Source organism: Tympanuchus pallidicinctus, unplaced genomic scaffold (genome assembly GCF_026119805.1).
Source record: "Tympanuchus pallidicinctus isolate F22 unplaced genomic scaffold, pur_lepc_1.0 scaffold6, whole genome shotgun sequence".
Classification (NCBI taxonomy): Eukaryota; Metazoa; Chordata; class Aves; order Galliformes; family Phasianidae; genus Tympanuchus; species Tympanuchus pallidicinctus.
The window spans coordinates 19,590,351-19,603,592 of record NW_026294780.1 but is presented as its reverse complement, the minus strand read 5'-3'; the positions used below and the strand labels follow the sequence as shown (position 1 = coordinate 19,603,592).

Genomic DNA, 13,242 nt, shown 5'->3' with positions numbered 1-13,242 from the left:
ATGAGAGAGTTTTAGTGACTTGGAGCACTGATCAAATCTATCTAACTGATGGTTATGGGACGCTCCCTCAAGGGAGAAAAAGTCTCTGCGTAGGATCCTAAAGCTTGTATTCTAGGTGAGGTGAGATAAAGCAGGCAGCACTTTCACATCCACTAGAATGAAGTTATGAAGAAGGCTACTATCTCTTGTGTCTCTGAGTGGGAAGGGAATCATAGGCAAAGAGAGACAAATTTCTCAAAACTTTTGTTTGTGTGCTCTTATTATTATTACGTTATTAATATTCAGGCAAATCTATTCTTGATATTTAAAAATGTGCCTGGAAATCATGCCTTACTGAGTGAACATAGTTTAAAATGTTCATAACTCGTGTGACCGGCTATGTCCAGAGGCCAAAAATGAGAAATTGTTCCTTCTTTTTCAGTGCATTAAGCAGTATGTAACCAAAACTGGTCAAAGAGAGAATGTAGAACATGTACTAATGAATTCTTTCGGGGTTTGTTATTTCCATCCTTGCTGGAAACCTAGCCAAAATAATGAAGAGCTATAATGGATTGAGGAAGCTTGAACTTCTGTATGTCGCATTTAATAGTCTAAGGAGTTCTGGTTTTTAGTAGATAAGTGCTGAAAACTTTCAGAAAATTAAACTCTGTTAATATAAGCAAAGTTGAGTTCCTAGGCTACTTTGAAAAACTTGGCTCACTGACTATGCCACCTGTAGCAAAAGCTCTTCCCAAGGAAAACAGCAACATGCACCATGCTGCTGCCTCCCTGGCAGAAAATACAGGGCTGCAGATGGCTACTGCAGTGGTGCAGGGCGCAGGTGAGGTAATGAGCCAAATCCCATCCGAGAGGATCTGGCTGGGATCCCAGGAAACACCCCGCAACTCATTAGGCTCGTTTTAATTAAACTGAGGAGGCTCCCAGAGCAGCATTCTGTTTAGGGAAAATACTCGATACATAACAAATTTTACCTCATGGAGCCTGATCTTCCTTGCTTGATTTGGCATTAAATTTGCTGTATCTTCTGTACATCATGAACATTCATCAGGAGCAGCATCAGTGACTGCTTATGCAGAATCATTTCAGGTTTCTAACAATGCCATGATTTTATTAACTATTTTAATGTCACAAAAATTCTCATACTGTTCCATGTGATTTTCAGCTGTTTGTTCCTTCTCACTTTAATAAGCATAGACATCTACTTTAAATGACACTCAAGTACGTCTTAGGAAAGCTCCTATAGAGCAACTGGACAGTATGTATGCAATTCTCCATTGCCTATTTGTATAATGGCAATTTTTATTCTTGTAGGAAATGTCAGTCTTTTTCATGTCAGTGGCACAGTAGGCAATGCACACTGAACTTACAGAAAAAGTAGATGCTTAACCAAATACTTCCATTCCCAAATGTTCCAAACATTAATTGTTCCTGGACATGTTTACACATTCCATATGTTACAAGTTAAAACAACATTTCTCTAAAATTTGACAGGGATCTTTTCTTCCAATAAACAATGTAAATTAATTATATTTTTAAATGAAAAAAATAAAAGATTTTCTGCTCTGTAGTTTTAAAAAATTAAGGTTCAACAGAGATCCTTTGGTGAGTAAGGAAAAGAAATGAGGAAAATTAGTTGACATAAACAGATCCACATTTAAGGAAAAATAATATATACTTGATTTTTTACCATGGATTTTATTCAGAGGTCAGTCAAAAGAAATGAAAGATGGTTCAGCTCCTTTTAATTATCCATGAACTCTGTTTGTTACATATTGACAGAATCAAGCTTCCCTCTCTCTTTTTTTTTTTTTTAATAATACATTGAAGAAATTGGTGCCTTTGTACTCTAACTGTGTTGGAAATATTGCAGGAAGGAGCAATTTTCAACATCATCTAACTCATTTATAAGCACGTTCTGTTAAAGGTTAGCAGCTTTTGTAACTTTAAACTCAATTTTCCATAATTATAAGGTGTAAGTGTATTTTTTTGTTGTTGTTGTTTATTTTTCAGTTTGCTTTGTGCTGCAACTTCCTGTAATTACTATCTCCACACAGTGTTTTCCCTCTGCAATTTCTAAACTCCTCATCTTGGCACTTAAGTGTTCTGAAGTCTGTGTAGAAAAGGAGATTCAGACAGCTGGGGATTGTCTCCATAAAAGCCATCTTTCTTCAGCCGAGTGTTGTAATTGGCCAGGTGGAATTTCTAGTTGCAGAATTCCAGTGGAGCCTCTCAGTACAGAAAAGCTCCCAAAGACTCTTCTCAAACTACAGGCTTCCCAATACACATTTGTCTGGTGGCAATTGTCCTTTTTCAGGACTCAGAGCCATGAATTTTCTCTTGATGATTGTGGTGTCTGAATTTTTCCTTAAAGGGAAGTTTTCGGTTCCACCCCGCTTCTAGGTGGATTATGGGTGGTATAACCTAGATGTCACTGAAGAGTCTTTCCTTTGGCTGTGGAGGTGCAATCTGTTACGCAGGAGCTCTGGATTCAACCTCCAACATCTCCACTCTTTTTGGTTTGGATATTAGGAAGAAACTTCACAGAAATATTTGTGACGCACTGGCACAGGCTGACCAGGAAACTGGTGGACTTACCATCCCTGAAGGCTCAAGAAACATTTAGATGCAGCACTGAGGGACATGGTCAGTGGGCATGGTGGACTAGATGACCTTAGTGGTCTTTTCCAACCTTAGAGACCAACCTGCAGGAGTAAGCAAACTGCTGAACCACAGTTATGTGCACAAATACTTTTTGGCATAGAGCAAAAATTGATGGAGGTTTTGGGGGTTCAAATGTCCATAGGAAACATCCCTAAGGACTTTGGATGAGGAGTAACAGTGGCTCAGAGACAATTTGAGCCTCTCCCGTCCAAAAAAAAAAAAAAAAAAAAAAAAAAAAAAGAAATAAAGAAAGAAAAAAAAGAACAGTTTATGTGGAAAGTGGCCCTGATTGTAGATCTGAAGGAAATCTTCGAAGTGTGAGTCCTGATTAAATGAAATAGCAGAATCAAAGCATTAGCAGAAACGTTTTGCCATTCTCATGGTCACTTTGAAAGAATCCTTTTATTCAAAAAGCTTTTAGCTTGATTATTTTCTTTCATACAGTAGTTTCTCAGGCAGTAATTTTGTGCATGCATCTGTGTGTGTGCACGTACGACTGGAGATGTTATTTTCTAGCCTGAAAATGACGATGCTCCTGGACTGTAAGTAATAATCTTTGTGATTTCAGGTTCCTGTCACTGTGGAAAGTGCATCTGTTCACCACAGGAATGGTACATTTCAGGTGATTTTTGTGAATGTGATGACCGAGACTGCGACAAACACGATGGTCTCATTTGCACAGGTGCGGTACAGGCTAACTCTTAATTGCTGTAAGAAGCAAGCTGTATGATGAGAATTGTGTTAGACAAAGCCCATCTTCTTTCTCCACTTATGGAGGAACTGCATTTTCAGATTATTCAGACCCAGTGTAATTGTTTCTTTATGCAGTATGATAATCAACTTAAGGTTTCAAATCAACAGTAGAAAGTCTGAGTGTGAATTTGAGTAAGCAAACAAGATATGAAATCCATTGACTATTTTCATTGTAGTAGATCACAATTTATTCCTCTTTGCCAAAGAATGTACAGTGGAAGAGCTGCCATCACGAGATTTCTTCAAATTTAAATTTTCTCGGTGTGTAATATATTTAAGTAATAGAAAACATTCACTTGCTTGATGATCTTTGTTAGATGAGAGGTATAGCTATGTTGGGCAATCATAGCTCTCAGTGGGAGGCTAAAATACCTGACAGTTTTTCTCATGGTGTGATGGCCACTGATTAAAGCAGATTCACCCAAACACTGTCCAAGTGGTTGGGTGGCAGATGCAAAGAGACATGGGCAGGCTGCCAGCAAACTCTCATGACAGCTCTTGTGACAAGTAGCAACATGGGAATCATTAAATTAACTTGCTGGCTACTTCCTGTTACAAATCTTAATTTTAGAAAACCTTTGCTGAGCAATTATTAGATGTGGAAGGAATCCGTGAGATAATTAGAGTCAGAGCAAGCAGGTTGACACTAGTAATGCTGTTCACAAATGCTGGCTCCCAGCTCACCCAATTAGCAAGTGGCCTTTTCTGGGGCAAGTAGCCAGTACAGAGGCAACAGGGTCCTGAGCTGAAAGTCATTCACAGGCCTTCATAAAGTTGATATCAAAAGCAGCACACAGTGGAAACCCAGGATGTACAAGTCTCTGGCTGAGCATCCTGGAGTCATGAAAAACACTGAAATAAATTGAAAACCTGGGTCTCAGTACTTAGTGTTTCTATCTGCAAAACAAGATAAATGCATTTCTCATCTAATAGTGAGCTTGAGATATTATTTACTTGTTCAGCATTTCTGAGAATTTTGGCTTAAAGATTATTAGGTTCAAATGTTTATTACTGTTCTGTTTTAAACTTTTTATCTCCACATTCCTAGTTAAATGTAATTATCTTTTTTTTTTTTTCTTGTACATTAAAGTACAGTGTGAACAGTGAGTTTCAACAACTGAGTGCAAGTAGTAGTAGCATAATTATAGTACTTGCAATTCTGCTGATGAAAGAATGCTATTAATTCTTCATAAGTGTAGTCCTGAGGTGGCTTCTTAATGCAACAACACAGTAATTATGCTTCCTTGCAAAAAAATAAAAAATAAAATAGGTAGGGGAATGATAAAGAAACAATGCAGCTACTTTATCATGGTTTTTACTTCCCACAAGACACATTTTAATGTAGCACATTTCAATTATGATAATTGCCATTTATTCATTCTGTTCTAGGTAACGGTGTTTGTAACTGTGGAAACTGCGAGTGCTGGGAAGGATGGAATGGAAACGCTTGTGAAATCTGGCTGGGAACAGAATACCCTTAACAAAGGACACCAGAGACTGAGGGTTCTTCTAGTTTGATTTTTCTTTAGGCTGCTAGAACATTTAATTTTGGAAGTACTCAGAGTGTGGGTGTGGGTGTGCATGGTTGTAAATACTCTGGAACTGTCATGTGAATGCCAGCTCCTTAGAGAAATGAATAGCAAAACAAAACAAAAACAATAACAAGAACAAACAAATCATTTGGGAGCAGGACAGCACAAGCTCTAAAAACTAAAATCATTTAAAAAAAAATGGCCCTCCACATTTTTTTGATAACTTCAGTGAGGCTGAGATTGCTCCCATTATGTCTGTTTCTTAAGCAATCTTTGCGCAAAATGAAAGTCATTTGTTTTTACATTATACGTTCAGTTTTCAAATCTCCATATCAATATGCAACAGTATTCCTGTAGAAGAATAGCACTACAAGTATTTGTCAGGTACTTCATTTGATATATTTTATGGAGTTTGTCAAAAACATTGTTTGACTCTTTTCTTTCCAAACATCCAGATTATGCCCCAGCTCCAGAAGAAGCATTAAAGCAATTTATCAAGTTTTTGTTTGTTTGTTTGTTTGATTGATTTTTTGGTCAAAGAATTGAGAATTGAATCTGTGTAACTGACGTTCCATTACCCCACAGCCATTGGCTGAAGACTCAAAATGTTTGAAGAGATCCTTGTCCACAAGATAACTTCTGATTTTCTATGGTTAAAGAGTCAATAACTCGGTTATCCATTTTAACATTCTACAATACAGCCAAATGCATAACCTATAGAAGTATAAGGAATTAAACTAATAAATGTATGATTAGCTATTCCAAATATGTATCCTGCCACTCATATGTACTTTTCTCATACTGTTTTATATATGTATAGTTGCCTAGTCCTCTTGAAAGTAAAGCAATGAAAATTTCTTGTACTAATAACTTTTAGGATGACAACTCTGTATGCTATCAGAAATCACTGTTTGGAACAGATTGCACTGTCACATATGGTCTTCACCGAATTTCACTGTTTTCAAAGTCAGAGGCCTGAAGGTCAACTGACTTGAAAAGTCAGCGGATGCTGGGGAGTAGCCGGGTCACAGCCAAAGAAGCTCAAACAATGACAATAAAGTAATTAAAGTTTTAATACAATAAATACAAACAAAGCACTGGTATGAACAAAATTTTATTTTTATTTTTCCAATGGTGAAATGCTGCTCAGTGTGAAATTCACATTGAGTTATGAAAGATGCACAACTATTGGGACTTCCCTAACTTATTTACATATGAGTCTCTCTCTTTTTTTTTTTTTTTTTTTTTTTTTTAAATACATGTAGATTTGGCAGCCCTTTTAATTTCTTAGAGCAAAAAAAAAAATACATACATTTTAATTTCAAAAATGCTTATATTTTGTGAAATCATGATCGAGCAAGAAATTGCTTAAAAGTTTGGAAAGCATTTATTTTTAATATCAAACTAACATTGTGGTTTAGGTGCTGAGGTTCTGATTTTTTGATAACTTCAAAACTCAGTACATAACTCAGAAATAAGGGAACTATGTATCAACTGAAAAGGCATTTTCATTATTATTCTAGAAATCTGTTTTCTTTTAGAAAGAACAATTTTGAAATAGCAAAATACACTGGTACAGAATACATAACAGAATGCTAATTTTTTTAAAATGAATTTATATAACCATTTTCATTATTGCCTCTTCCCATGTAGCTTTATTTTTCCCATATTTTTCCTTAACCTAGATTCTTCCTTTCTAAAACTGAAGCTTGTGAAATCTATGTTCTCAGGGTGGCACAGTATAATCACCAAACATTTATGCATAACTTATATAGGAGTTATGCACAGAAATACTGGGTCACATACTCCAGAGCAGTGAATTACCTTCTTTCTAGGTAGCCAAAATGTCAGATAAAAGTATATTGATACAATATTGCAGAACTTCAAAGTAAAATTAATATTGAAACAATTACTTAGAATTTATACTTATAACCCTTATAACCCTAAATAACCCTGAACAGGAATATTCAGAATTAAATTCTAACAAAATTTAATCTTGTCAGCCCTGCTGCCTGGACAGCATGGATTGTTGGGTTTGTATTTAGGAGTATTGCGTACCTGAATACTCTTACAGTCTGCCCTTTTTCCACATATACGTTCATCTGCTGAGTCAGAGAGTAAATAATGAAAAATACAGAAAGTTGTACTTTATTTCCTTCCATTCATATTTGGTACTGTAACAACAGAAATATTAGATAATCAAAACTCTTCTTCAGACTCAGCAGATGTTTTTTATCTGTTTTCTGGTATGACAAACACATTTGTACATACTGTAGATTAGCTTTGGCATTCCAGGCACTTGTATCCAGACAAAGAAATAATTCTTTAGAGGGTTACAGCATCCTATTTGATGCATTTTACTTTGTAGTTTTCTTTCATTTCAAATTTATATACTTAAGAAGGTTTAGATGAATCTTTCTTACAGTTTAATTTAGTTTAATTTTGGTTTAAAAATGGACTTTAACATTTTGGCTACTAAGTGGGTTCCACAGCCATAGAATTTCAAAAAGTATTTTCCACATTTTTCTTAAGGTACATATGGAAAAATATCAGCAAGTTCTAAGACAACTACCATCAGTGGCTAATTAAAATGTAAGTTATCAAATCAAATGGTGCTATCGTTATAAACCTTATGTTTTCTAAGACTACTAAAAATGTAATGAATACATATTTTCCTCTCCGCTTTTTATTCTGTTTCTTATATTGTTGCCTGAACACTTCCCCAGTCCCCTTCATGCTGAGGTAACTGGAGATGGGGCTTTTAGCCAGTCTCTTCTTCGTCTTGTTTCCTCCCTAGGAAAATGAATATGGAAGGAATACAACTATTTCTCTGTGTAAGTGTAAAAAACAGTGGATTAACAAATTGTGATTTTGTTACACCCATTCCCCATGACAGGAATTCCAGATACATAAACAGTAAAGTCAGGAAGAGGCACAAGGGATTGAAACATACTGGCTGGATAATTGCATGAAGCTGTAAAAGCTTGCTTCCAAGGCCTGTGGAAAACAGCGTTTGTAAGTGCTGAAAACAAACTGGATAGATGGGGATTTCATAACAGCTGGGTTGATGAAGCTTAAAACAAAAGATATGCTAACCTTGCTTTCTTGTGATAGAAAGAACAAAACCCAGAATGACACAGAACTCCTCTACAGGTGACTTGCAGGAGTATGCCTATTTTGCATAGCATCAGTAAAATCATTTCTAAAACAGCCATAGATTCATTTACTTCTGTAAATTATTCACCCCCTCTTGATCCCTTTTTTCCCCCTTGGCCAAACGCTCTTACAGAAACGCACAGATGAACATTACCCACTCTGATATTTCTGATGTGCTGCCCTTGTTTCCTGACAGAACAACATCTCACTTTGTAACTAAATGGCACTGGGATGAAAAATCTGAGTATTTTTGTCTCCAGGTAATAGAAGGAAGATTTTACTGCATCTTTAAAAATAAGTCATAGGATTTGGATGAGTCACAAAAACAAACCCAACACACACAAAAACCTGTTATTAGGTGTTTTAAAATACATTGCACAGCATATGAGTTTATCCAACAGGAAATTTATAAGATAACCTCCTTACTTCATCTAGTTTCACTTGCATTCCCATCTGAATGGAGTTGAATAATATCTTATTTGTACCAATAAATGGATGGTTCAGCAAGACACACTTTTAATGTATGGACCAAACTGCCTGCATTCATACTTCACCATTACAGTGGTCTTAAACCAAGGGGAAAGTTTCCCCATGTACGTATGAAAAGCTGGAATTCTTAGTGTTGTTTCAGGTAAATACCAAAGTCAAATAGAATTGCTTTACATTTATATTTAGGGTTGTTTGTTAAGGATCAGCCTGACTCTACACACATTAAATTTATGAAAACAATTCTAAATTAAAAACTATGATTTGAGAGCAACTAAAAATAAAACCAGCACTTAGAGGAACATCTGTGCATGTGTACTACAAAAAAAATTTGAAAGCTATAGACACCTTTTTATAGGCTCTACAGTGTGAACAATCTTTTAAATACACAAATGCCTGTGTATTTATAAAATTTTTGAAGTACAACAGATCAGTGCTATGCTGAACTGAATTTTTGAAACTGCACAGGTGTGACTGGTTTTGCCAAATAAAACCTTAGCTGAAATACAGATTAAAAAATGTAAAGAGATGTATGAATAACGTTAACATATCTGTCCACTATGGAATTGTGAGATGAAGTTAGATTGCACTGCAAACAGTATCTGTGAGAGTAGCTACAACCCAGAAGGAGAACAAAATACAAAGCAAGCGTGCAAAGGATCTGGAACGCTGCAGATTCACAGACATCTGGACATGTAAGTACAAAACACTCAACTTGTAAATACAAATTGATTCCATCAGGTTTAGCATACAGTATTTTGGTAGTAATAGATAGACAGTTGGAAACAGCTTTCACTTAACAGCAAAATTAATTTTGGAGGGAACAAAATGGTATCATCTCATCCTGGAGAACAGCAAGAGAGGTATCATATTAAAGGAGCTAAAATTTTCTTTGGCACGGTAAAAGGGGAGAATTGAGTTTGCCAAAATATTTACATAAAGTTTCACCATACTGTGGCCAGTGCAATCATGTTTTGCACAGTCTACTTCTTACATAAACTTTTTTGTTGTTTTTCAGTATGCCTTCATATAAATGTTTTATTCATCATGTTCAATCTGTGTATACAACAAATAATAATAAAGACAAACTGTACAGTGCAGACAAACTCTTTGCATATATGTATGTAAATTCAGTAATACAGATGAACAAGTCTTTGATACACTCAATCTATTACATGCAGTTCATCCTTGCCATCCCCTTCCCATGCAACAGACGAGACAAGACAAAATTAAAAGGAGGAAACAAAGCACAGAAACCCCTTTTCTGTGTTTAAACAGACTGTAGAAAAAGAAATAATTTTTAGGACAATGATTCATTCTATTAAACACACATATGCATTTAATCCACAGAAACAAAAAGAGAAATTAAAAATATTATGTTGCATTTTCAGTATGTATGAACTGCTAATGGAAATAAAATCCAGCCTTAATTGTAGTCCCCTAAACTGCAAATTATAGTTACCTGGCATCAAATAGTACTTATGTAGCTTTAGGCCATAAACCAGAGGCTCCTTGCAAAGCTCAGCCAGCTTTCCAGTCCTGTCTCTCCCTGGGCTCTTAAACCAGCGAGGGTAAATAGACGGCTGGATTGGACATAAACTCTTATTCCCTCCTCAGGAGCTCTTAAAAAATCTAAGTGAGAAAGGGAATGTAGCCTTCAGTTGTATTACCCTACTCAAAATATTTGTGAATCGTTGCTCCTAAGGTACCCAGGAGATAGGACAGCATTAAGGGTACTGCATCCCATGGGCCCTCCAAATGAGAGCAAGCCCACATCACATCATGTGAGTTGCTTTGGTTTTGTTTTCTCAGGTATGATGCACAAATCCCACTGGACCAGGTGGGATGAGAAGTGTGCACCGAGATTTTTACTTTTTCCCACAAGCACATATTCAGTGCTAGCAGACAAGGGCACAGTCAAAGTTGGTTTGCATTTTTTTTATCACAGTAGTGAAGTAGTTTTGCATTATCATTATTATTACTATTATTTACATTCCCTTCCTGGAAAGACCCTAGAATCAAGTGTTAGTTTGCTGTTCTTGTTTCACCTAGATAACCAAGGAAATCTGGCCTACCAAAACAATCCAGAATTTAGCAGCTTTATAGTAGCTTCCTTGAAGAACAACTAAAAGTTGCTTATAAACCACATCTGAAAACTAGCATGGAAAGTTCATTAAGACTGAATAAGTTACTCAGGGGAGCAGATAGGGAGTCTGAAATGACCACTAGTCTATTCCTGTTAGGGACACTTCAGAACAAAGACATGATAAAATGAAATACGAGAAATACAATAGTAAAAAAGGAATGGACAATTTCCTTTTTTTCTTTTTTTTTTTTTTTTTTTTCTTTTTTTAATCTCTAAATATCAGGATAATAGATAGAGGCCAAGAGAGTGCTATCACATACTTCTCCAGACTGAGGCACAGTTTGGTCCTTGTTGCCCTTTCTGAGAAACAAATACCTTCGTAAACATACAGCACCCACAATCCTAGTGTCTGAAAGCACGTGACTAAGTATGTAACATGTCAATGTCATTTCTGTGGTATTGCCTAATTTTTTTTTCCTTGTAAGATTGGTTTTACTGTTCACAAGAGACAAACTTAAAGTGTTGATGGTGTTTCTCATGATATCAGCCAAGGCTTCAATTTTATAATGTTTTTGATTTTGTCTAGGTTCATGTAGAAGTAAGTACAGTATACAGAGATCAAGGCAAGGCACCTTCAATCTATCAATTTGGTGAGGATATTATCCTAGGAAGCTGGGTAGAGGTACGTACTGGAATATCAGTGGGATACATAGGACTGGATTTTGCATGCTTAGCTAAAAATAAAAATAAAGTTTTGTAATATGTCCAGTTGTAAAACTTTTTCTTTTTTTTTTAAAACACCAGAAAAACTATAATTTTTAACTACTCTTTGCATTGGTGCTGCAGAAAAGAACACAACAACATCCTTGCCCATGCTTTGCTAAGTAGGTGTGGAAATCAGCCAAAAATAACAATGGCATTAAGTTCAGTTCCTTAAAAACAGAAAAGGATTATATTCGAAATGGATATAGGTAGCGCAATTCTGGTTAGTCTTAACTGTTTTTTTAATTGGTGGTGGTAGTTTTTCAAACAATGAAGCTTTAGTAGATGAAAAATGAGCCTTAATTCAGGCCTACAAGGCCTACAAAATTCTTTGGACCCACTTTCCCAAAAATGAGTGGGTCTTGCTCGCTGGGCAAGGCAAATGTTACCATTACCAGTAAGCCTGTGACATGTATAAAACACATACACACAAAGAAACTGTAGGGGGATGCCAAACACTCATTCCAGAAAACTTCCTGTTGGTTGTGTTTGACACTCTTCCCTCCACTATAATGCCAACCTCAGAAGCACAGTATCTGTTACTAAAGAGTATTCACATTGATCAGCATTGTAAGCCAGAGACAATGATCCTATTCTTTATAGATATAATTTGTAATTATAGATTTTTGAAGGCTTCCTGATTCCCTGATTACTTTCAAAACTAAGCCACCGGCAACACTTAAAGTTATAGAGAAACACAATCCCTGCAAAAGGTCACAGACAGTGGAGCGAGCAGCCTTATAAAAAAGGGAAGAAGAGAAATCCATAATAGCACAGGTTTACAGCATCTACCTAGAAATTACTTGATTATTTGTGTGCTACAAAATAGAACTTAAACACATGAATTTTGCTGAAACTGGACTCAAAAAAGGATTATGGGTAATCGTCAGCAGGCAAGGTATCAAGTGTACTTGTGAAGTATGTCATTCACATGAAGTGTCACAGTCACAGAAAAGATATTAAAAAGGCATTCCAATATCTGGTAGGGCATTCCATGGTCTGAGTTTAGCTGGTTCATCCAGGTGTCTTCTCATTGTGGGTGGAGATACACGTTGAGCTTTATCCGCTTGCAATGATTCAGTTCAGAACCAGCCACGTGCCAGGACGCCACTTGCTGCGAGCTGATCCACAGACACTGCAGAGGGGAAGTCTGGCAAGGATAAATCGCTCAACTGCACTCAGGACTCAGTAAGTCACAACACCTGTGAGGATCTGGCTATGTCGTCTTACTCTTGTTAACTGGTGGTTTGCCGCCATTCATTATTGCAGACGCACTTGTGCTTTTACTTGGAGTTACCCCAGCCTTTGGCACTGTTTCACCAATATCATGCAAAGATGGTTCTCGATACATGGCAACTGAAAGGAGAAAAGAAGGAAAGAGACATTTTAAAGAACATGTTTTATTTAAGAACATGTCCCAAACAGGATTATCTACAGTAACTGATATTTTTTTTTGCCCCATCCCTGGAGGCATTCAAGGCCAGGCTGGATGTGGCTCTGGGTAGCTTGCTCTAGTGGTTAGCGACCCTGCACATAGCAGAGGGATTGAAATTCAATGATCATTGTGGTCCTTTTCAACCCAGGCCATTCTATGATTCTATGATTATATGATTCTAATATACTCCATGTTTCTCTTGCATGATGGGAAACTATTTAGTTTCACAGCTACTTTGCATGACTGATATCTTTGCTAGACCCTCTGAACTTCCCACTTCTACCATATCTGTCTTTAAAAAGCAGGAAACTGTATGCTCACCTGTTTAAAGGAACTTCTGAAACATCAGAAATTAGAAAATACAGTTATGT

At 36.5% G+C, this 13,242-nt stretch overlaps 2 protein-coding genes across 10 annotated transcripts in view; one reads left to right on the top strand and one right to left on the bottom strand.

Annotated features, from left to right (window-relative positions):
* Positions 1-5,943, top strand: part of ITGBL1 (integrin subunit beta like 1) — a 127,336-nt gene extending 121,393 nt beyond the window's left edge. Inside the window, exons 10-11 of the mRNA XM_052705938.1 lie at positions 3,230-3,343; positions 4,804-5,943. Coding sequence (XP_052561898.1) covers positions 3,230-3,343; positions 4,804-4,895 — 206 coding nt within the window. The 3' untranslated portion in view covers positions 4,896-5,943. The remainder of the gene's footprint in view (positions 1-3,229; positions 3,344-4,803) is intronic.
* A 104-nt stretch (positions 5,944-6,047) lies between these two features.
* The window catches only part of FGF14 (fibroblast growth factor 14), a 383,970-nt gene continuing 376,775 nt past the window's right edge, over positions 6,048-13,242 (bottom strand). For 8 of the 9 annotated variants that reach the window (XM_052664480.1, XM_052664478.1, XM_052664486.1 and 5 more), the window contains one exon: positions 6,048-12,792. In XM_052664480.1, the coding sequence (XP_052520440.1) occupies positions 12,653-12,792 (140 nt within the window). In that variant the 3' untranslated portion in view covers positions 6,048-12,652. The remainder of the gene's footprint in view (positions 12,793-13,242) is intronic. The other variant, XR_008201892.1, reaches the window with a different exon arrangement.